The 24,033-nt window shown below is 42.8% G+C and overlaps 4 protein-coding genes across 7 annotated transcripts in view; 2 read left to right on the plus strand and 2 right to left on the minus strand.

The window, feature by feature from the left end:
- LOC129162178 (oocyte zinc finger protein XlCOF6) overlaps window positions 1-24,033 on the plus strand; it is an 849,318-nt gene that overhangs the window by 213,989 nt on the left and 611,296 nt on the right. The gene's annotated exons all lie outside the window — the stretch shown is intronic.
- Window positions 1-24,033, minus strand: part of LOC129161859 (zinc finger protein 135) — a 185,754-nt gene that overhangs the window by 63,066 nt on the left and 98,655 nt on the right. The window lies entirely within an intron of this gene.
- The window catches only part of LOC129160563 (zinc finger protein OZF), a 43,317-nt gene that overhangs the window by 15,208 nt on the left and 4,076 nt on the right, over window positions 1-24,033 (minus strand). The gene's annotated exons all lie outside the window — the stretch shown is intronic.
- LOC139066241 (trichohyalin-like) lies at window positions 538-3,444 on the plus strand. The gene is made up of 3 exons (XM_070548642.1): window positions 538-1,061; window positions 1,527-1,837; window positions 1,943-3,444. The coding sequence occupies exons 1-3, from the start codon at window positions 1,047-1,049 to the stop codon at window positions 2,961-2,963; spliced, it is 1,347 nt and encodes a 448-aa protein (XP_070404743.1). The 5' UTR covers window positions 538-1,046; the 3' UTR covers window positions 2,964-3,444.

Raw genomic sequence — 24,033 nt, forward strand, 5'->3', positions numbered from 1 at the left:
ATATATATATACATACACACATATATATATATACATATATATACACACACACACACACACACATATATATATATATGTGTGTGTATATATATGTGTGTATATGTATATATATATATATATATATATATATATATATATATATATATATACACACACATATATATATATACATATATATACACACACATATAAATATACATATACACACACACACATATATATATATATATATATATGTGTGTGTATATATATGTGTGTATATATATATATATATATATATATATATACATATATATACACACACATATATATATATATATACATATATATACACACACATATAAATATACATATATATACACACACACACACACACATATATATATATATATATATATATATATATACATATACATATATATATACACATAAATATATATATACATTTATGTATATATATATATATATATATATATATATATATATATATATATATATATATATATATATATATATTTATACATATACATATATATATGGGCCATTCCACCGAATGGGTGCCATTTCCATCCATTTCCGTCCCCAGGAGGTTTTTTGAATCAAGGTGCATGAAAATTTACGGGTAAATAATTTTTGTTATTAAACAAAAGGTCCTGCATAAGTATCTGAGTGTAAATTTAACATTAATCTTGGGCAAGAATAATAGAAAGTACTTTGAACACTGAAAAAACATTTCAGTGCATGTATTTTTCACCTGTCCCTGATCTTTAACATTACTCTTAGAGTGAAATATAATTAATAAAATCCCCCCAAATTTATCTTTTTTTTTTTGCATTTTTGCGTGACTGTATATCCTGTCTATGTTTCACAAATATTTTTTTCAAAACAATTTTATACTTTATTTGTTAAAATACACATTTTAGTTGTGTCCCTAGGTTTACACTCAGTCCTGTTACCCAAATACATTACCCCATCTGTTTTATTTTGAAAATTCCAAAGGTGACCCATACAACAGGAAGTTGCATCATAAGGATCTTCAAAAGGCCATGGGAAGACCAAAAGTAAGTTCTCTCATTCATTTTTCTGTATTTAATAATATATTAGCTGTAAATGACGAGGTCAATCTCAACATACTGTCCTGTTACTTTAATTATATCTTACTTACCATTTGTTTATTTTAAAAATACACATTTTTGGTAAATCACTAGATTGTGCTTTATGTCCTCATGCTATTAGCAACGATGTGATGTGGCTATATTTGGTGTATTTGCTAACTCTATGCTAAAAACTCAGTCCTGTTACTTTCAGTCCTGTTACCCATATGAGAAGTAACAGGACTGAGTAATGGTAACAGGGCTGAGTAGAGTTCATTGATGAAGTGATATTTTTTTAGATAGAATATATTATTATTTTACACTATTGACTTGATTTTATTTATTTATTTATTTATTATTTTACTTTTACACTTGACATTGCAGAGGTTGTGATCTAAGATCAGTTTTGTAATGTGACTTTAATGCTTGCAGGGAGCAAAGCCACCACATAGTGCAGCAGAAAAGCAGCGGCTCTATCGGGCTCGACGTGATGCCGACCCAGAGCGGAGGGAAAGATATCTTGAGAGGGAAAAAAGAAAATACAGGGAGGACTTAGAATCAGGCAAGAAGAAAACAATTGACCAACTAAGTGAGAGAGAAAAGCGCAGACGACGCAAAAAGTGGAGGGAGACATACCATACAATCAAAGACAGAAAAAAAGTTCAGCAGTACCTTGTGACCCCTCCAGACATACCCCAACTCTCACCAGAGCAAGCTATAGATCCACAACCAAGAACTTCCAGGTCCAATTTATGAAATTGATATCCATCTGTTTATACAATATAATAACATTAATTTGTAACATCTGAAATATGTAAATAAGTGCTATTTTGACATGTTTCTTCTAGGCAATGTGATCAGGGGCGGAGAAGACGACGAAAAACACTAAAGAACCTTGAAAAACAAATTCATCAACTACAAGGCCTATTGAGGAAACAAACCCAGAAAACAGAAAAATACAAGAAAAAAGTCCAGCGCATGACAAAGAAAGTCCTAAAAAAGAAGACAAAAGAAACTGAGTCTACATGCACAAAAGTTAAAAGACAGATGACACAGCTTCCACCAGCAGCCATTCAAAAAACTCTTCTGTTTCATGAGGCTCTGGTGGACGGCATCCGAAACAAATACAGAAAAGCACAGGGGGAAAAAGAAAGGCAAATAATTGCAAAAGTACTAACAGGAAAAGTCCTTAAAAAGTACAGATTGCAACGCTTGGCTCAAAACTCATTAGGATTTTCAAAGAAAAGATGGAGGAATGATGAGAATGTCAACTACAGCTACCAACGGAAGCGGAACAGCAGGGTTCCAGATAGTTTGACAAGTAGAGTGAGAGCTTTCTACACAAGGGATGATGTTAGTCGTATCACAACAGGGAAGAGACAGACCATCACTTGGAAGAAAACTAAAAAGCAGAAACGGTTCCTTTTGGATACCATGAAAAATTTGCACATGAAGTTTTTAGCTGAAGAGCAAAGCTCCATCTCTTACTCACTCTTCTGTTTGCTTCGTCCTTTCTGGGTTATTCATCCAACTCTGAGTGATCGGGACACATGCATGTGCAAGATGCATGAGAATCTGGGTTTTATTGTGCAGAAGCTGCACCACTTGAAAGTGATCAGCACTATCAACCTGGAAGATCTTGTGAAAACCATCGCATGTGACACAGAAAACATGAAGTGCATGTATGGAGAATGCTCTGAGTGCAAGAATCTATGCTGCCCAGTCTCCTCCAAGTACAATCCAGAGAGTCAAGAGACATATCTCCAATGGGCAATAGTGGATAAAGAGCATAACTGTAACGTGAGGAAATATGGGTTTTCTGTCACAATGGTGGTGTTGGACTCAGCTGTGTCAAAGCTGGGTCGCTGAGAACTTTCACCCACAGATTAAGACCTGAACGCCAGCGAGTCTGGGAGGAAACCATAACATCTGCCACCTGCAGTCTACCAGAAGATGTGTTTACATGAGTTGTACCCAGACCAAGTCAAAACATAAAGTTTAAACTTCTTTTTCTTGATTTTAATGTTAAAGTAACCATTATCATTTTGCTCATTATAAATGTGATTAATCAAATGAATGACTATTTAGCTTTGGGGTAATTATAATGGTTTAATGAATCCATTCTTAAATAATGTTGAGAATGTTTGTTAATGACCTTCACACACACTCAAGCACAAACATTCACACACATCCACACACACCTGCTCACAGTAAACTCCAGACACATTTGATGACGCACGTTTGCTTTGAGAAGAGAAAGGTTTTTGGTAAGCTTCAGTCTTTTGAGGCAGTTCGTGTTGGGCCACGAGAGAGAGAGGACTTGTGAACAACCGCTAACGGGGAACGGAGCCCATGGGCTCAATCCCCCCCCCCCCCTCCTCTCACGCTGTTTCTGCCACGCCAGGCAGAATAGCTGAATCGCAACTTCTAACGCAGACTCATTACCGAGTCTTTTGATTTCTGAGTGAATTAACTTAAGAAAGCGCGTCGACAAAACGCTTTACCATCAACGTGTACCGAGGACAACTCTGGACCGGGTCGCAGCGCATCTTTGTCTTTTCTGCCAGCCAAGGTGCCCTGGATGAAACATCCTAAGGTGACGCCCCGGATCCGAAAGAGGGTCCAAAAGAATTCGGTGAGACAGAACACGGTGTTTAGCGTTTTGATGCATCTTTTCCAACTAAGAGCCTAAGTTTATTCAAACCATCACTTTTCACTCAGACACCTGGTTCTTCCTGAAGCAAAAATCAGATGCACTCACGCACCCATCCCAGCTCATATCACTCTCACCATCACAACATTCTCAATCTTCATAAATTCATCAGAAGGTCTATTTGAGCCAGAACAGCATATCAACTGTTAAAGAGATTGTCCCACAAAGTTACTAATGTTGATTGTATTTCCTGTTTGTCAATTTCAAAATCATTAGTTTAATTTCAAGAATTAAAACTTTTAAACGTCAAACTGGTTTCCTCATTGAACTGAAACACAGACACTCAGATATTATCGGCAGTTTATGGATGAAAACAACCTTTGAGTCTTCTGAACAATATAAAATTTGGTTATTGATTTATTAAAATTAATATTCCGAATTAATACGTAGCATGGTTCCTCTTTCATAAAAGAGCATAAATCCATAACGCTACATTTAATGGCGAGCGTATCCAGTCTTCTATATCTGCGATATGTCTGATTTCTTACATCTAACAGCTACAAACAACGCTTTTCTCTGTGTTTCACTTTGATGTCTTATTTTGAACTTAACCGGAAATTGTTCCGCTGAAGTCACTCTTCCGGGAGGCGTCCTGGTGGAAACTTGACCGGGAAGATCTCCGATCTCAAATTGACCGCAAATTACAGACCTAACTTTGATTTATCCCATCTTCGCCTTCGGAGCGAACGTGTGCGTTGTGCTTTTGACTAAATTCTGTCCATTTTGACGCGCCGCCGCGTCTCCAATCTAACCTCAGGTCGGAACGCTCCGTTTCCGCTCTGATCATCGCTGGGTGAGCTACCGTGCAGCTTATCCTCAGTTCCTAAAATTATCACTATATTCTCCGAACCTCAGAACCGAGACTGAATTCTCGGACACCTTTCGTCTCAGTGTGTTGACACTGTGGGCGAGCTATTGTGAAAGAAGTTTCTACTGCATTCAGATTGCGTGCGCTTTTTAAACGGAATGCTCGGTGACACCTGCCGGAGCTTGACTGCTCGGTAAACGTCGTAAAGCGAGGCACAGCCGTTACGCGTTACTGCATTCAGATTGCGTACGTTTTTTTTAAAGTCCGTATTAAAAGTGGAGCGAGATGCCTACTTGTTAATCGGGGAAATTTCAGTCTGGCCGCTACAGACAAAGAACGCTAGGCCTGGCCGGGGAGCTAAGCTAGCGCCACAGTTAGACAAATAGGGCACGCGTCCCGTTAAATTGTCATCATTTCTGGCACAGTTAGTCTGTGTCCTCACAAAACCCGCATTGGCGGTGATTCTTGTAAATCGCTACGGTGTGTAGAATCTACATTTTGCTACGTTTGTCCGTCTGACACCAACACGGCAGCGTAGGGTTTGTTATTTTTTTTTTATTATTTTTTATTTTGGACCGGTGAACGGGTCGGCTTTCACAGCCTCCGTTGCTCGGTTCCATGCCTTTTTCTTCCATCTTGTGAAGTTGTGTGTATTCATTTCTCTCTCAACAATTCCTTGTTTTACCCTGTGTCATAAAGTTAAGTAAGCTACGGACAGTCCTTGTTTGTGTGAGGCATATTAAGGAATCTGCCCGGAGTTTTACGTCGGCTCAGAAGGTAAAAACGCGAGTTGCTCTGAACTTAATGGGAGATGGACGAGACACGACAAAATCTTTCTTGCACTGTTACACCTGGTGTAAGGTTCTCTGACGTTCTGCTTCCAGAACATGCCAAGACGCAGGAAATTCACCGGCCGAGCATCGCTGGTCCCTCCGCCCGCCCGAACGGGCCCGTTTTAGGCGGGTGCCGCCGGTCGGGAACAGTGGGGACCAGTGGCTGCGGTTCGGTGCCAGCTGCACTGGGTCGGAGGTGGTTCTGGTCTGCACTTCATGTCGTGAATTCGAGCAGCATGCTGTTTACAGTCATAACGCTTTTTCTTTACCTTTGTTTCTTCCAGGGGGTCAAAAACCCACCATCAACATCAAGGTTTGAAATAAACAACACTTTCTCTGCTGCTTTTAAGCTGAATAAATCTCTTGAGCCTATGGTTAACCTCTCTGACAAACAGGTTGTGCTTAACCCTTTGGTTCCTGATGCTTCTCCTCTGTCATCCATGTTAAAGGCTGAACATCTCTCCAGCATGGGTGTGAAATCTTCAGGCTGTGACCCACCGCTTCGGTCAGAGGTCTGTTTTACTCGTCAGTCCGCCTCATGCACAAACCAGCTTCTTTATCGGGGCGTGATGGAAACGTCAGCCGCCGTGAAACACTTGTGGTCTCCGGACGGAGCTACCATGCCATTTAAGGGGTTTGTGCCCGGACATCTTGACCTTTATGTGAATGACCTTGTCACTTTTCAGTTTGTGACCTCTGCTAATACGGTGGCCAATTCCTTTCTCCTTTCACAGGGGTGTGACTTAGTCTCGGGCCTCTGTGCTCTCTTTCCTGTGATTTCTCTTACAGGTGACCACGACGACGCAGAAAACCCTGCGGTTTCCAGCAGTCCTGTGGTCAGTGGCGATATTAAAGGTGGCTCGGTGGTTGCTGCGCACACCTCTCTCACGGGCTCGGGAAGGCAACCCGGCCCGGGAGGTGTAGGTGCGTGCAGTGATGCTATGCTCGGGGCCCCTCCTGACAAAGGGGGGGTGCTGAGTGGCTCTGAGTTTTCCGTTGCGGACTTCAACCGGTTCGGGGGAACGCCTCCTCCGAGCGGGCGGGTCATTGCAGAAATCGACACTGACCTTCCACCAATTCAGCTGACAACATTGACCTCCGACCCGGAGTTAGGTGCTGCACCTTCTACGGGGCGGAGTTCTAGTCAGTCTGTAAATACTCTGGTTAAACCGGGTTTTTCTGATTCAGTGTGGGAACCTCCATCATTCTTGGGAATAAAGTATTCTTGGCTTCAGTTTTCAGGACAGACCATGTTCCTACAGCTAGTGTCATGTCTGTATCTGATTCTATACATAGCTAGGTTTGCTTTGACACCCGTGACACAACCATCCTTGGATCACTCCTTTTCAGAACCTCCAAGTCCAACACCTCCGGGTCTTTGGACATCTGAACACCTACTCTTTCAGCACGATTCAGGTGACACTGTGCATCTTCTTGGTAATAGCGCTTTTAAGAGCTTAAGAACTGTTCTTTGTTATGCTTCTCCTGTCTCACAGACACGGCATAAGTTTGAGAAAAAAAAGGGGGGTGGGGAGCCTCCTCCCGCTTTGCGAGCATCATTTTCGCATTTCCAGTTCACTACCATTTCTGATCACAACAAAGTCGCCTCCGTTAAGCTGCAACCCAACTTTGAGCAGGTAAAATCAGGTTCTGATCTAACAGCTAAACCATCAGCTTCGCTCCAGTTCCAAACGGGACCCTCAGGTAAATTCAAACAAGTTTCCCTGTGGGTTCGTAACACAAGATACAAACAGTTTGATAACCAAATCGCTTATGAGCCTGCTCCCACAGATACGTCCAAACTCGTGTCTCTGTGGGTCCGCAATACCAGATTCAAAACTCTATTCTGACCGACTATTCTGACCGGATTCTTTTCCACTGACTGGTGGACCGTTACAAATTCTCTCGTTTGTGGGATGAATTTTTAACGAATGTGATATCCTTTGGTTTTTTTTTTCAGGTTACCTGCCTCCAGCCAGGGTCCTGTTACTAACTCACATCTTTAGGGATTACTAACCTACTGATTTACATTTTTAGAACTGATTTACATCTCTATCTTTTTATTAGTGCTTTGTGTAGCATGATTATATTTGATTACAAATTTGATTTTATTTTGTTACTATTTCCCTTAAAGGGCCACAAGCCAATTTGCCCTTCATTTTCATGATTATTTCCTTTATATATATGCCTTTAATTAATGCAGCCTGCTGAGTTTCACATATCAGTTAGGATTTACTTTCTTTTATTTGTGTTTTCCCTGCATCACGTTTTTACATGACACGTAGAACAGGGTGCAGTACATTTCTTCTTTAGATAATTCACAAAAGGCACCCACATTTTCCCAGAGGCACCCATAGATAGGTTTTGATTGATTTCTTTGTTTTGCATCAAATGCTATCTATCGTGTGGGCTGTCTCACTTTGTCTCCTTCTCCGAGCTCGTATGGACTACATCCCATCAGAGGGGTCGTCTTCACCATCCTTCAACTGGTTTCCTGTCGCATGGGGCTTCGGTCGTGGTTCGAGATGGGTCGAGGTCTGCGCTGGACTTCGCCTGGACTACGCCTGGGGAATACATCACCTGCCCAGCTCCGTGTGGCACACGAGCTGCTTATCCTTTGCATTATTGCTGATGAAAATTAACTGCTATTGAAATAGCTCTGCTTTCAAGATTCCTAAGTGGATTACTTTACAATGATTGCAACAGTTTTGGCCTTAATCATCTGATCAGGATAGACTCCCTTCTACACGAGACCTGTGGTGACGCTTCATCGTTCCTGCCTTCATCTGGGATGTCTACCTTTACGAGTACATCACGTTATTGTGGTTGTGACGTCAGGTGGCCTCTGCTTGACCTCCATGTCGTCACAAAAGGGGGGAATGTAACGTGAGGAAATATGGGTTTTCTGTCACAATGGTGGTGTTGGACTCAGCTGTGTCAAAGCTGGGTCGCTGAGAACTTTCACCCACAGATTAAGACCTGAACGCCAGCGAGTCTGGGAGGAAACCATAACATCTGCCACCTGCAGTCTACCAGAAGATGTGTTTACATGAGTTGTACCCAGACCAAGTCAAAACATAAAGTTTAAACTTCTTTTTCTTGATTTTAATGTTAAAGTAACCATTATCATTTTGCTCATTATAAATGTGATTAATCAAATGAATGACTATTTAGCTTTGGGGTAATTATAATGGTTTAATGAATCCATTCTTAAATAATGTTGAGAATGTTTGTTACTGACCTTCACACACACTCAAGCACAAACATTCACACACATCCACACACACCTGCTCACAGTAAACTCCAGACACATTTGATGACGCACGTTTGCTTTGAGAAGAGAAAGGTTTTTGGTAAGCTTCAGTCTTTTGAGGCAGTTCGTGTTGGGCCACGAGAGAGAGAGGACTTGTGAACAACCGCTAACGGGGAACGGAGCCCATGGGCTCAATCCCCCCCCCCCTCCTCTCACGCTGTTTCTGCCACGCCAGGCAGAATAGCTGAATCGCAACTTCTAACGCAGACTCATTACCGAGTCTTTTGATTTCTGAGTGAATTAACTTAAGAAAGCGCGTCGACAAAACGCTTTACCATCAACGTGTACCGAGGACAACTCTGGACCGGGTCGCAGCGCATCTTTGTCTTTTCTGCCAGCCAAGGTGCCCTGGATGAAACATCCTAAGGTGACGCCCCGGATCCGAAAGAGGGTCCAAAAGAATTCGGTGAGACAGAACACGGTGTTTAGCGTTTTGATGCATCTTTTCCAACTAAGAGCCTAAGTTTATTCAAACCATCACTTTTCACTCAGACACCTGGTTCTTCCTGAAGCAAAAATCAGATGCACTCACGCACCCATCCCAGCTCATATCACTCTCACCATCACAACATTCTCAATCTTCATAAATTCATCAGAAGGTCTATTTGAGCCAGAACAGCATATCAACTGTTAAAGAGATTGTCCCACAAAGTTACTAATGTTGATTGTATTTCCTGTTTGTCAATTTCAAAATCATTAGTTTAATTTGAAGAATTAAAACTTTTAAACGTCAAACTGGTTTCTTCATTGAACTGAAACACAGACACTCAGATATTATCGGCAGTTTATGGATGAAAACAACCTTTGAGTCTTCTGAACAATATAAAATTTGGTTATTGATTTATTAAAATTAATATTCCGAATTAATACGTAGCATGGTTCCTCTTTCATAAAAGAGCATAAATCCATAACGCTACATAACAATGACCCCAGTGGCAAAACATCTAAAATCACAATCAAACAAGAATCCCAGGCAACACAAGAAGAACTTCTGGACCAGCTGAACCTGCTGCTGCATAGGTTTAAGAGACATTCTTATAACATCAAGAATCAGTTTACCCACTACAGGGCACTGAGACAGGGCTTGAAGTCACATGAATGTTTAATTCACGTTGACTTCTCTGAAAATTACGTCTGCAAGTACAGCACAGAAATACAGGCTGTCCACTTTGGAGCATCACACCAGCAGGCAACACTGCACACAGGTGTGCTTTATGTGAACACATCCTCCTGCCCTATGTCCTTCTGCACAGTGTCCCCCTCAAGACTGAAGGGTCCACCAGCAATCTGGCAGCATTTGTCACCAGTCCTTGATTATGTGCATATGGCACATCCAGAGGTCTCCACAATCCATTTTTACAGTGATGGCCCATGCACTCAGTATAGACAGCGAGGGAATTTTTTCATGTTTTGTACTGAGCTGTTCAAACAAGGATTCACTGCTGGAACATGGAACTTCTTTGAGGCGAGCCATGGGAAGGGGGCACCAGATGGTGTAGGAGGAGCTCTGAAGAGGAGAGCCGACAGTCTGGTCAGCAAAGGGACAGACATTCCTCATGCTGCCAAATTCTTTGATGTATTGCAAAAGACAGAAACAACAATTAAGTTGTTTTTTGTCAATGAGGAAGCAGTGGAGAAAGCTGTTCAGGAGATGCCAAATGATGTGCCATCAATTTCCTCCACAATGAGGATACATCAGGTGGTAACCCTTGCCCAAGGAGAACTGACATACAGAGATATCAGCTGCTTGTGCACAACAAGACAAAATCTAACTTGTAAGTGCTTTAATGCAAAGTCTTTCACGTTGGATCATCAACAGGCAGCACTCAGAGCCACAAAAATTATGTGGCAAAGTTCAGACATTGTTGGCAAATGGTGTGTGGTTAAGTATGATGATGACATATACCCAGGTGTCATCACAGATACATCTGAAACACATGTTGAGGTCCGTTGCATGCACAAAATTGGGGTCAACAGGTTTTTCTGGCCAGCGCGCAAAGACCTGCTGTGGTACCTCTTTGAGGACATTTTGTGCATCATCCCACCCCTGAGGCAGGTCACATCTCGCTATATGGCAATTGAAAAGGGGGTCTGGGACCAACTTGACAGTGTGCCTTAGAAAAGGCCACACAAAGCCCCTGTAGCACATGTGCCCCGTGTTCATTGGTCATTCCTGTTACAGCTTGTTCATTTCTGTTACTCAGTTGTTTGTCTGTAAAAAAACAATAAAAATGAACTTATTTTTTCAATCATATTTGTTCCACCATTTATTAAATAGTTTACTGAATTACATTAGAATAAATTTTATTAACTAGAGCCCTGTGTCTCCTTGAAATGAAAAATATGGCTTTTGATCTTTCAAAAAATTACAACTTTTGTATGTTCATGTGAATTTTTTTATAACATTAAATATTTGAACTTAAAACTAACCTTTTTATTAAAATAAACACTTTCTTGAGGGGAAAATGAAGGAATTAGTTGACAGTCTTCTATATGTGCTTTTTAAGAAGTTACATGAGTTTTGGTAACAGGACTGAAAATAAAGCAAACACGTTCATCTAAAAAAACATGTAAAAAATTAATTAAAGGCATTTAAGATTGACCAATGATCATTTGAAATAGTTAAATAAGTGTGTTACTAGATTTACTTTTGAAAATTGCATTAAAACCCAGGTTAATTTGATGCACTTGCATAAAATAAATGGCACCTATTCGGTGGAATTACCCATATATCTACACATAAATATATATATATATATATATATATATATATATATATATATATATATATATATATACATATACACGTATATATACACATATATACACATATAAATATACATATATATATATATACACACACACATATATATACACACACACACATATATATATATATATATATATATATATATATATATATATACACACATATATATATAGCACACGGACGATGCAATTTAATGACTTCTCTTAAAGTAGGGCAATTTAACCTGTGGCCAGAGGTACACTCTCTCCTTCCTTCTGCTCCGATGTAAACCTGAACTGGTCACCTGCTTAAATGTTCTCCAGGAAATTTTACCAGCAGTTGCTGTACAGTTGTACAGGTAAAGACGTGTAGCGGAGATAAATCTACCTACATTTTACTTCTCAAACATTATTCTTCATTTTTTTGTTTTTATCTAACTGTTTTCCTGTCCTGTCTGTCTCTCATCTTCTTGCATCTCCTCTAAACTCCCCAGAAAAATTGCTGCTTGGATTCTAACATTTTTACCTCATCAGTTCCTTTTGAGCAGATCAAAGGGAACTTCAGACCGCAAAGCGGAGCGCACGTTTCGATGCTGCGTCAGTGAGATGAAATCAGCGCAGCACATGATGAGCGAGTGTGTCAGGCACGATTAAAAGACAGACTACCAGAGGATATAAACGGACATGAACGGTCGTGTGTTAATTATGGTTTTTTGGTTGTGTCACTTTGAGAATGTGCTGTGCGCTGGACGCAGCTGCCTGCAACGCACCAACGCTCCCACATTATTTGATCCCTTCTTCTGGATGAAAAGCCAGACATTATCATGAATACAAGACCCCCCCCCCCCCTACAGAGAGTGAAAAGTGGACATGTACGGCCTCCTGGCGCCACCCATGGACGATGCAGAGGAGTTGGCGCTCTGTCTGAATCACCTCGGCGCAGCTCCGTGAAAGGCTGACCAGAGGATGCTTTTGTCAGGGCTTCTTGTTAGGTGCTATTTCAGCCAAATTTCTTAAATCACTCACTCCAGCATGCACTCTTCTGCACCCTTTGGCCGTGGTTTCACTGGATTGCATCTGTGACATGTGACAGACGACAGACTTGCTCCGAGCTCCCGCAGCCATTACACTTTTCACCCTGCGCACCCCCTAGCGGCAGCTTGGGCACCCCCTAGCGGCAGCTCGTGCACCCCTGATTTAGACCATGAACACATCTGATTTGTTTAATTTAGTGATGAATCACTCCTCTAGACATTAATGAAGCCTCTGAGACGCTCCAGCTGTTAGATTAAGGTGTTAAAAAGATGAAAGCACAGCAAGATGGTTTTGCTTATACAAACGGACACTAGGGGGTGCTAAAAGCAAGCAAAACTGCGTAGTATCCCTTTAACATTAGAATTTATAAAAAGTAGACCCTGAAAATGCATTCGCCATACACAGCAGCGGTCGGTGCGGTGCTTACTCCTCTATGCTTTTGCCTATGAGAACGGACCTCTTTAATGAACAATTATATACTAATTTGACTAAATGAAACTGATATTTTTTAAATTACACTGAAACATGTCTAAAGATATTTCAGATGTGTACGTGAGTGAGACTCATGTTACCAGGAATTTACTTGGATAGTTGCTTGTTATTGTGTTTTAATTATGCACTACTAGTAGTGTTGGTCAGTGTGTTTAAGTAATTGTAAGAACAATTTTTGGTTTTTAGATTGTTACAAATTTTTTTTGCTTGTGCTACAAGTTTTTGTTCTGTGCTACAAAACCTACAGCCTTCGTATCACCAGTGCTATAAGCTAAAAATGTTAACGTACATTCCTGCTGAGTGAGTTTTAAGGACTTTTTTTCTCACAATATTAGTTGTTACCATTCACTTAAGTGGTTTACGCTAAGCTAAAGCTAAAGGAGTACTGCCAGAACAGGAAAACAGCTGGACTATTTACAAATTGTTTTTGCCCACTAATCTATGAGGAATATGGCAATACACACAAAAAAATCAGTTTCTGGTGGAGTATCCCTTTAAAAAGCAAGTCACCCCCAAATCAACTTTTTGTTTCTGATAAACTATAAAAATGCGTGTCTAATCATGCTGCAGACACTTGTAGTAAATAAGTTTGCACTTTAGTGCATTTTAGTTAAAATTTCTGCCTAAAACTGTCAGTGTTGTGTCGTTGTCAGGTAAAAACTCTGCACTGCAGTTTAATTTGAATCTGCCATCGCTATTGACTAAGAGGTACCCTAGAACGTTAGCTGGTACCATATGATGTCACAATGTTATTGTGAGCCTGTGTGTGTGTGTTTGTTAGCAGCTCTGCCCTCTCGGTCTGCTAGGCAACAGCATTTGTTGCATTTTTCAAACAGGAAGTGGGAGTGGGGTAATACTCTGGTAGGGGTGACTTGCTCTTTAAGCAATTTAAATCATACCATAGAACATTGAGAGGTGTTTTCTTTTGCGTTGCAGTCTAGGGCCTAGTCCACACGTAGCCGGGGTTTTTTAAAAACGAATATCCGCCCCTCCAAAAACTTGCATCCACACCACCTCGTTTTAAAACCAAACTGTCCACACGTACCCGGATAAATACGTTGTTAAGGACATGCCAGACCTGTAGGAGGCAGTACTTCCCCCGTTCTTAACCTCGTCCTTCGTCTGTGGTCTTCCGCAAGGAGCAGTAATTCCGCTTGCAAAAACAAACAAGCAGAAAGCGCTTGGAGAATTGATGGATCGGGTAGTGACAGAGCGCAGATCTGAAGGCGTCCATGATGTCGGCTAGTGTAAACACAGGTCGCACACGTGATGTCAGCATCTTTTTGTCGCGGAAAGTGACGTTGCGGACCTTAAAACTCCGGTTTTGTCCGTCCACACGCAGACACCCAAAACGGAGAAAACGCAGATCTTCACTTTGGCCGGAGTTATTAAAAAGATCCGTTTTCGTGTGAAAAAACTCAGTTTTCGTGTGGATGACAGGCCAAAACGTAGAAAAATATCTACGTTTTGGCAGATCCCCGGCTACGTGTGGACATGGCCTAAGTCTTCAGTCTCCACATTTTCATCTTCAGTGCTGTCAACAGTGATGTCCCTTTCAGACTCTGATTGTTCTTCGATCTAAAGTTAAAAATAAATATGATTTAGAGTTTGGAGCATATCATTACAGAAAATGAATTCAAGTGAAAGTGTTAGAATTTTCTCACCAAAAGTTAAAATTTTGCATAAATGCATTTACCTCTTCAGAACATGTAGAGTTGTTTTCGTCCTCGTCCTCATATTTGGTGACATTTTTATCGTGCATGACCTGTAGAGGTACGACAGAGAAAGTGTTACTCAAAGTGAAAAAAATATATATGAACACATTACATTCACCAAGTTCTTTCTAACTTGTTTCTTTTTCCGGCTTCCTTAGATAGCGGTCGCACTTTTTCTTCTCTCCCTTTTGTGTTCCTCCTGCAGCTGTTTCTCTTGTCTAACCTGAGAAACTTCCTGATTCCTTCTAGATTAATACTCATTCACTGCCAGCCATTTCCTGATCGGTAAAGCCCTTCGCTGCCAGCATTTCTCACAGTTTTTACAGGTTTTTAAGAGTAACAGAACGTTGCGCGCTAGGATGCTGTCGACGCCCAAACAACCAAAACAAAGCGGAGACTCACCTCTTACATCAGGAAGAATCTGCGTGTTTCGAGCGTTTTCCGTTCTATCATAATCCGTTGTGGAATTGTGATCAGCAGAAGGTTTTCCGGTTCGTGCCTCACTTTTTGTACAGCAGGGGCCCAAAACGATCTGATCATGTGACGTGTCACGTATGCGAATGAAGATTGGCTTTAGAGCCGAGATGTTTGTTCTCATGGTGCGGGAGCTCGTCCGATGCCCACACAGTAAAAAAAATGCAAATGATGACTTTAGTCATCATTTTAGATGAACGGTTGGATCTAAAATGACGACTTTAGTCGTCAATGGCAGTAAATTAGTTAATTTCGATACGGGTCTGGTTTGCTGGTTTCTCAATGCAATGCATATATTTTTTCACACTTTGAAAATGAAGAAGGGTACTCCGACTCGGCTGACGGGACAGCACGCTGCGGGGCTCCAAGATGTAAACACCACTGAACTTCATGTTTATGGATTTACCTCTTGAATGTCAGTGCCACAATAGCTGGTTGTTGGCATGTTTTCATCAACTTCGTCCTCTGTGTTCTCCACCTTAAAGAACAGGTATACGGGGAAAAATAAGAGACTACAGATAATGTGCATTAGTCTGCTATAAAAGAAATGCAAAGTGAACACAAAAAACTGTAATGGACAATGAGTGACGGACAAAACATTAGATTACATATGTAGCTGTATTGGGTACATCAAGATCAACTTATTTTCTCTTTTACCTCGGAAGCCAAGGTTGAAACATGGTGACATGGGTGTACTTAAAGACTTGTAAGAAAAAAATATATTTCCTTGTACTGTATTGACCTGAATAAAATACGAGTTTTTTTTTCTTGAAAATAATGTAAAAATTTGGGATCGTCTTAGCCTGGCAAGCCAGACTATATTATGTAGTTATATAGTCTGGCCACGACCCATTGCAACGACTCATTCATAGGGAGGGATCAACGGTTGTCAAACTGTCTTCAAATGCTATTGGATAGCACTAGAACTAATCAGAGCTTTTTAGCAACAACCATAACCAGCTGGTAAATTCACCAGGCGGCCCTCAGCAATCAGCCACCACCGGCCGGCGCCGCAGGGGAGAGAGAGCCTGGAGGAGCTTGGTGAGCTCCTGTCTGCGTCTCAAGCGTGACAGCAACGCTAACCTGATATCCTGAAGCTGTGGGCAAAAACAATCGGTGTCAGAGCTGTGTCTGTGTGTGTGGGTCTGGCAGCAGGTAGAATGCTACACCGATGTTACCCTGTCTTCTTTACAAGCGCGTCTCCACCCACCTGCTGCCAAAACAGCTGCTGCGTTCAAAGTAAACCGAAACGGGTTCGTGCTCGATCCCGAAATGAGTCTGCGTGTTTCCGGTACAGACTAGGACACGTTCGTCGAATGATCTGTGCAATAATCAGATTTTTATTTTACTTCTACAAAATGCAAGCTCTGGAGTAGATACTGAAATGGTAACGGCTTGTTATCAAATTTAAAAGCCGCCGCTCGTTAATTAGGCCATCATTTAGTTGGATAAAAAGCTGATTTTCACCTTCACTTTTTAATAGTATTGTTTTTTCAAACAGAGTTCATTGGCCTTATTATGATTTTGTCTGGGAACCATCTGGTGTGTTTAACCGTCCCCTGCCGCAGGGGAACGTCGACCTTGTAAATCTGCAGTTGTGTTATCACAACAAGCTCCCTATTGAAGTCCAGATGGGAAAGTTTGCTGTCTGTGGGTGGGGCCATCTTTTAATGTGTGTGTGCTATGTCATCTGTCATCTGTGAATAAAACCTTCTGATGAGCCCCCGGCTCGTTGACAGACTAAACCGACCTCCCTGGTGTGTGTTACTTTTTTCTCTCCGGTTTTGCAAAATCTGATTATTGATTATTTGTGTTTATTGGTAAATGGTATTAATAACAATAATATCTCTAACCCCCTTGTGTGTTTTGGACTTTCTTTGAGGTACACCTGGATTGAATAAATAAATATACCCAACACATTTTTTAAGTCAGGCAGTCAAAATGACAGTAGGGAGGCTTGCTGGCTGTTGCACACATGCGCAGTGGGCATTATTTTACTCCAACAATCAGAATGGCTGTGTACATGCACGTCAATGGGAATGATGATCGGACTAAACCACCTCTCTCAATCGGATTTAAATTTCAATCCGATCGGGCAAAATCGGATCGGAATATTCCGATTGACATGTTTACATGCAGAATTTTTGATCTGATTGGGCGTTCAGTCAGATTAAATGTGTCCATAGCTGTTTTTACAGGACCATGGCGTTTGCAAAACGGGATTTGCAGCGGCTCCCTGGGGAGGATTTTGGCATTTATAGTAGGAAAGCAGAAGCTAGAATAAACTGCCATCAGACACCTCTCCAACCAAGACGGGATAAAGGGAGGTCGCTGGGCGGTAGGGCTGGGGGTAAACGATTATTTTTAAAACGATTATTCTGACGATTATTTTATCGAATAGTCGACTATTCTAATGACTATTTAGACAATTAATCTAATGATTATTTTTCTATTGCACAGTTAATAAAAACCAAAAAATCTCTAATAAATTCCTCAAAAAAATTGATAAATTGTTACTGTAAGAGAATAAACACTACAGGCCTTCCATTTTGTATAACACTGTTTTTACTGTGTTGGTTGGTTATGTTCTGGTGACGTGTAGAACTTGGGAGTGCAGGCTGCTGCCTGAGAGGTGGTTGGAGACGGAGTGTCTCCATGCTGCTTGTTTTGGTCACTTATGTGCGTGAGGCGAGTGGTGTTACGACCCTTCCTGGGGAGTTTGGCTCGTGTGCAAAAAGGAAGGGACAATAACGGGATTTAAAAGTTAAAATGATGATCAGGTTTATTTACAACTAAAAAAAACATAAACCTTTCCATCCACAGGTTGGGAATAATAAAACTAATTCTGCCTGTGGGGAATTAAAACAAAAGTACAAATAAGTAGGGATGTCCCACTGGGCAAAGATTACAGGGTTCTGGACCAAAATAAGAATCTCCAAAGGTCCAACTCTAAATTGGGTGGTTAAACCAAACTCAAGGTGATATTTTACACTAAACCGAAAACCCACGACACTCTAAATGTAATAAAAGGGAGATCTACACCACAAAAAGATGAACTCTAAACCAAAACGTAACAGCTTATCCAAACGCAAGAAGCTGTTAGCGAAAATGCTAACAGTAGCTTTACCAACGTTACGTTCAAGTTACCAAGTTTAAATAAACCAAAAACACCCAGCAGCAAACAGACCAGCACAGAGGAGAGACTGCTACCACCAAAACAGCTCTCCTAATGTCTGAAAGAAGCTCCCTTATGAAGGGAGAAACGCTCCCGGTGATGTTCTACATCTGCGGTAGAGACGAAGCAGCGCGTTTGACCCCAGAAGTTGTTGTCCGTTGCCGGGAGACGAAGGCGGGCAAAACAGGAAAGGAATCTAGTAGCGGGCGGACATTGTTCCGGGTCTTCGGTATTTGGCGGAGATGTTAGTGAAGGCGGAGAAGAGGGCGAACTAGAGGAAAAACATGCAGATTCCTCTTCTATTTACAAACTCCTGTGGATGCAACAAGTGGGCGCGGTGCGTCGACTACCGGATCTGACGTCGACAAATTTTTAGAATCGAGCCGTTGACGTAATCGAGGCGTCGCTACAGCCCTACTGGGCGGCCCCCCCGCATGTGACGTACAGGGTCGCGCATTCAGCGTCAGACGGAAGACACGTCAGACTGATGAAATTTCTTTTTCAGGACCTTTAGCTTTGATGTGACCTGCTTTTTGTCCTGCTTGACGCCCCGCTCAGCCCGTGTTTTCACCACTCTGTCGAACAGCTGGCTGTCTCTCACCGTCCCCGTTAAAAGGCGACTAATCTGTTCGTCCGCTCGCACGGCCAAAAGCTCCATGGTCTCCGCGTCCATCCAGTTTTCCATGTTGTAGGTGGTTGAAAGATACTAGTGAGAGGCCATGTTTTATCGGTGTTTATATCCCTTCCAGACGGCACTCGGCGCGCAGTATACGTCACTAACGCGACCAACCTCTTTTTCGGGGGGGGGGGGCCTCCCACAGTCGCTCCAAGGGATTAAGCTTGGTTTATGCTTGACGCATTCACTTTCCGCGCGGTGATGCGGCTCGCGGATGGAACGCGCTTCACAACTCGCAGTGTTTATGGTTCATGCGGCTCGTCTCTGCGGTGAGCCAATATTCTCCCAAACTGTAGGGGGCAGTATGGAGCTCTACAGCATGCATCCAACACTACACCATAGTAGAAGTAGAAATCACTGTTTACAACACGGCATTCCAGCATTTTTAACAGCGTTCTCGTCTTTTCCGACAGTGCGAGCTATTTCTCTCCAAGAATTATTAACAACATGTTGATCATGGTGATCTTTGAGAGCTGAATCATACAAATGTCTGTATTTATGAACCTCTGCCGTACTAGTTCTTGCCGGTCCGCCATGTTTTTCCGCGTCCGACCGTCCGCGTGGTTAGAAATTTTCCGAGGTGCGTGTTGCGGAAATTCTGGGCCGTGCGGAGGAGCGGCGGAGGGGCGTGGTTGTTAAAATGACGCAAAATGACGCGACTTTTCCATGCGGAGCCGTGCGGACCTCGCGGACGCGTCGAGCATAAACCAACCTTTAGCGGGGCTGACACGCGTTTAGCCATCAGAGGCGAGGGGCTCATGCAGCAATATTACTACAAGGCTAATAAGCGCATCAGAATCGAGTTTCATCACCTTTCCCCTTTGCTCCCTGCAGCATTTACGAGACCCACAAAATCAGATTTATCACTCTGTAATGATGCAATGGTCTGTCTTATGTAAGAGGCTCATGTAAACATGGCTAATGTTACATTTTCTATTGCAGTCGTTCTCAACCTGGTCCTCTGAGACCCCCTGCTCAACATGTTAGAGATTTCCTCACTCCAGCGCACCTGATTCAAATTATCATCACATCCTTACCAGGCCTCCAGCTGCTGCAGAAGCAGGTTAATCACCTATTCATTCAATCCAGGTTTGCTGCAGCAGCAAAACACTCAAACATGCAGGACAGGGGGTCCTGAGGACCAGGGGTTAGCACCACTGGTCTAACTAAATTTATATAAACCAGGTTTTGTTTAATAAAAATGTTATTGACCTGATACAAAATATTAGCTCAACTTTAAAACTGCAATACTCACCACATTTTGCAAGGAGTCATCTTCATTTCTGTCTTCATTGGCAACAGCCTCCTTGCATCTCTGCATTTGAAGGAATGACAGTTACATTGCAGCCACAATGACATGTTAAAACTGATAAGTGCTGCATTTGCGTAATATATCTTTGTGATTTTATACCACAAACGATTAGATAGTGCCAGTTACACATTTTCTTATAAACAAACAAAATAAACTAGAAATGGTGGGCTGGATAATAGTGACGACACAGGCCTGCTGCAGCCTGCTACTTCTCATGGGGAGCAGGCGTCTCACGGTTAACACGACCCCTGATCATACACAAACCTAATCCCTGTATTTAAATTGTATCCATGTTTCTGAACTTAACAAAGGTTAATAAACATTTTCCAGGTCCCAGCCATATCAAATACACTTGAAATAGACAGAGACAGCACTTTTCGTTTTTGTTAATTAGCAACATAACTTACTTTTGCTGCCTTCCACCTGTTCCGTGTAATTTTCGGGATTTCTTGTGCGCCATCCACCAAATACTTCTTGTACGGTCCCGAGCTTTGTGCCATGATTGACGCTAAAAGAATGTAAGAAAATACGCAAGGTGCTCCTTCTCGCTGCTGCCTTCACGCTTACCCGTCACACCACAGCAGTCTTCTTCTTCTTCTCTTTATTGTTTATTGGCAGGTGGCGCTCAAATTCAAAAGATGCATTTCCGCCCGCTACTGCATTGGAGTGGGAAAGACACTGTAGTCTCGCGGTACTGTGTTATCCGTAAACTGAACTGCACATATCTCGCGATATCCTATTCGCGCCTTTTACAATCACAGAGAGCCGCGTCAGATGGATGGAAGAGCCGCGGGTTGCCGATCCCTGCTCTAGTTCAAGATATCATTAAAATTCCAAAAGTGCTGAAAAGATTAAAAATGGGGCTTTTCGTGCATATTCAATACATTACGGTATCCACCGGGATTCCCTGTCTTGAGCGCAACGAATCACAACACAGATTCAGAGACGTGCGAGTTTGTCATCCAAAATGCTCCGTTTTATAATTTTTGAATGGCTGATCAGATTCAAATAATTCCAACGGTTCCTAAAAGTACATAAAAGCAGCTTTCCAACGATCTATAGCTTGAAGCAATCAGTTAGAGGAAATATCGCTACGAGGGGAAATCCTGCTGTGCAGCCTGATTGAAACGGAGCGCAGCGCTGCGGTGAAAGCGGATAACCTATAAAATGACATGTTGAGGACGCAAACTCAATACATCTCTTTTATTGTGAGGTAATAATTTCTCCGAGTTTTGCGGTTGCGGGCGGGAGTAGACATGCACGCTGCAGGTGCGGGCGGGAGTAGACATGTACGCTGCAGGTGCGGGCGGGAGTAGACATGTACGCTGCAGGTGCGGGCGGGAGTAGACATGCACGCTGCAGGTGCGGGCGGGAGTAGACATGTACGCTGCAGGTGCGGGCGGGAGTAGACATGCACGCTGCAGGTGCGGGCGGGAGTAGACATGCACGCTGCAGGTGCGGGCGGGAGTAGACATGCACGCTGCAGGTGCGGGCGGGAGTAGACATGCACGCTGCAGGTGCGGGCGGGAGTAGACATGCACGCTGCAGGTGCGGGCGGGAGTAGACATGTACGCTGCAGGTGCGGGCGGGAGTAGACATGCACGCTGCAGGTGCGGGCGGGAGTAGACATGCACGCTGCAGGTGCGGGCGGGAGTAGACATGCACGCTGCAGGTGCGGGCGGGAGTAGACATGCACGCTGCAGGTGCGGGCGGGAGTAGACATGTACGCTGCAGGTGCGGGCGGGAGTAGACATGCACGCTGCAGGTGCGGGCGGGAGTAGACATGCACGCTGCAGGTGCGGGCGGGAGTAGACATGCACGCTGCAGGTGCGGGCGGGAGTAGACATGCACGCTGCAGGTGCGGGCGGGAGTAGACATGCACGCTGCAGGTGCGGGCGGGAGTAGACATGCACGCTGCAGGTGCGGGCGGGAGTAGACATGTACGCTGCAGGTGCGGGCGGGAGTGTAACACACGTTGCGGTTGCAGGCGGTAATGGTCAGAAATTCAGCGGGGCGGGATGAAGAAAACAGTCCCGCGCAGGGCTCTACTGCTGCGTAGGGCCTGCACGACTTTATTTTTTTTAAAGTCGACAGTCAAGTAATGAAAGTCGAGTCGACTTCGACTACTCGTTGATGACGTCATACACCTGAAGCGGCAGGGGGGGGGGGGGTCGGTAGGTTCGCTGGAGTTTTTGACAATTAAAATTGCGCCCACATTTTCTAAGTTAACACATCTCTTTTAACAACGGTAGTTTCTGCATCCTACTTCAGTCCTCTCCCCCCTCCCCCTGCGCAGCAGCAGCAAGCTGATGCGCCTGCAGCCTCTCGGAGTTCCTGCTGCTCTAAACATTACAATTAGGGCTGAAACGATTCCTCGAGTACCTCGAATAATTCGAGTACAAAAAATCCTCGAGTCAAATTCTCTGCCTCGAGGATTCGTTTAATTCACGTTTAATTAATTCATGGCTTTGCAATCGCCCGGGGTCATGTTTCACACGGACTGAAAGAAGTGACGCACATGCCCACTGGACTGAATGCACACGCGAGTAGCGAATATAACTTAACTTTCTCTTAAGCCATGGCGGACAACGTGGACCCCGGTGGAGTGTGAAAAAGACATAAAATGTCAAAGGTGTGGGACCATTTTTCACGTCGTAAGGCGGAAAACGTAGTCCAGTATAAAAACTGTAAAATGGATTTAGCCTACCACAACACCACATCCTCCGTGCTGCAGCACCTGACCAGGAAACATCCACATGTAAATGTCACTTCTGCAAGCGGACTCGGAGCCTCTACAAGATAATGCATTTTAGCCTGTATTTCTATATATTCTGCAGACACTGTGCGACTTTTTCGTTTGTAGCACTCAGTTTTAGCTCACACCGTACGTCTGCTAGCAACACGTCGGACTTAAAATGTGCTAAAAATAGCAGTTTTTACACAACACGTCGGACTTTTTATTGTGTTGTTATTGATGTCTGTTGTCCCTCGGGATCGCTGCAGGAGGACACGGGTATTTATGAGTGGCGGAGGAAAACGAAAGAAAGTAAATAAATGTTTTGTGATCAGTATAATTTGACAAAACCACGGCAAACATGCTTTTGGCAATCCTTGTTAGTGTGAGAAAAAAGTGTAGAAATTAAAACGGACGTGTGTTAATAGGGAAACAGCCGGCGAGCCGTTTGCGCATGCGCCGTGAGCGGTTCTGGTTCTGTTTGGGCCGCAGCCGCTCGCAGTGCTACTTCAACAGTTATCCTCCTAGTTTTTGTCTGGCTTGCAGGCTCGTAGATTCTCACACGAGGGGAAAATCGGCTCAGGTTGTTTACTTATTTTTTGCACAGACATTTGTTTACTGTGAAGTAAAGTTGAAGTGCTGAAGTTTTGCAAACTAATTTTGAATAAAACTTGAAGAATAACTGGCAATTGCTCATTTTAAGAGGTCTTTCATAATTATAACATGCTGTTTGATATAATGGTTTACAAACACAAAAGGGTAATTCATTAGAGTACTCGATTAATCGAAAAAAGATTCGATAGAGTACTCGATTACAAAAATATTCGATAGCTGCAGCCCTACATTAAAATAATTATTTCATTTTCTGTTCCTCACTTCTGATGACCTTCAGTGGTGTCTGTTTGTTGCAA

This window comes from Nothobranchius furzeri, chromosome 2 (assembly GCF_043380555.1).
Source record: "Nothobranchius furzeri strain GRZ-AD chromosome 2, NfurGRZ-RIMD1, whole genome shotgun sequence".
NCBI classification, from domain to species: Eukaryota; Metazoa; Chordata; class Actinopteri; order Cyprinodontiformes; family Nothobranchiidae; genus Nothobranchius; species Nothobranchius furzeri.

What these genes read in the sequence shown, in the direction of transcription:
- LOC139066241 (XM_070548642.1), top strand. An exon ending in CCACAACCAAGAACTTCCAG is followed by an intron (nt 1,838 to 1,942) that starts GTCCAATTTATG and finishes TGTTTCTTCTAG; the next exon opens with GCAATGTGATCAGGGGCGGA.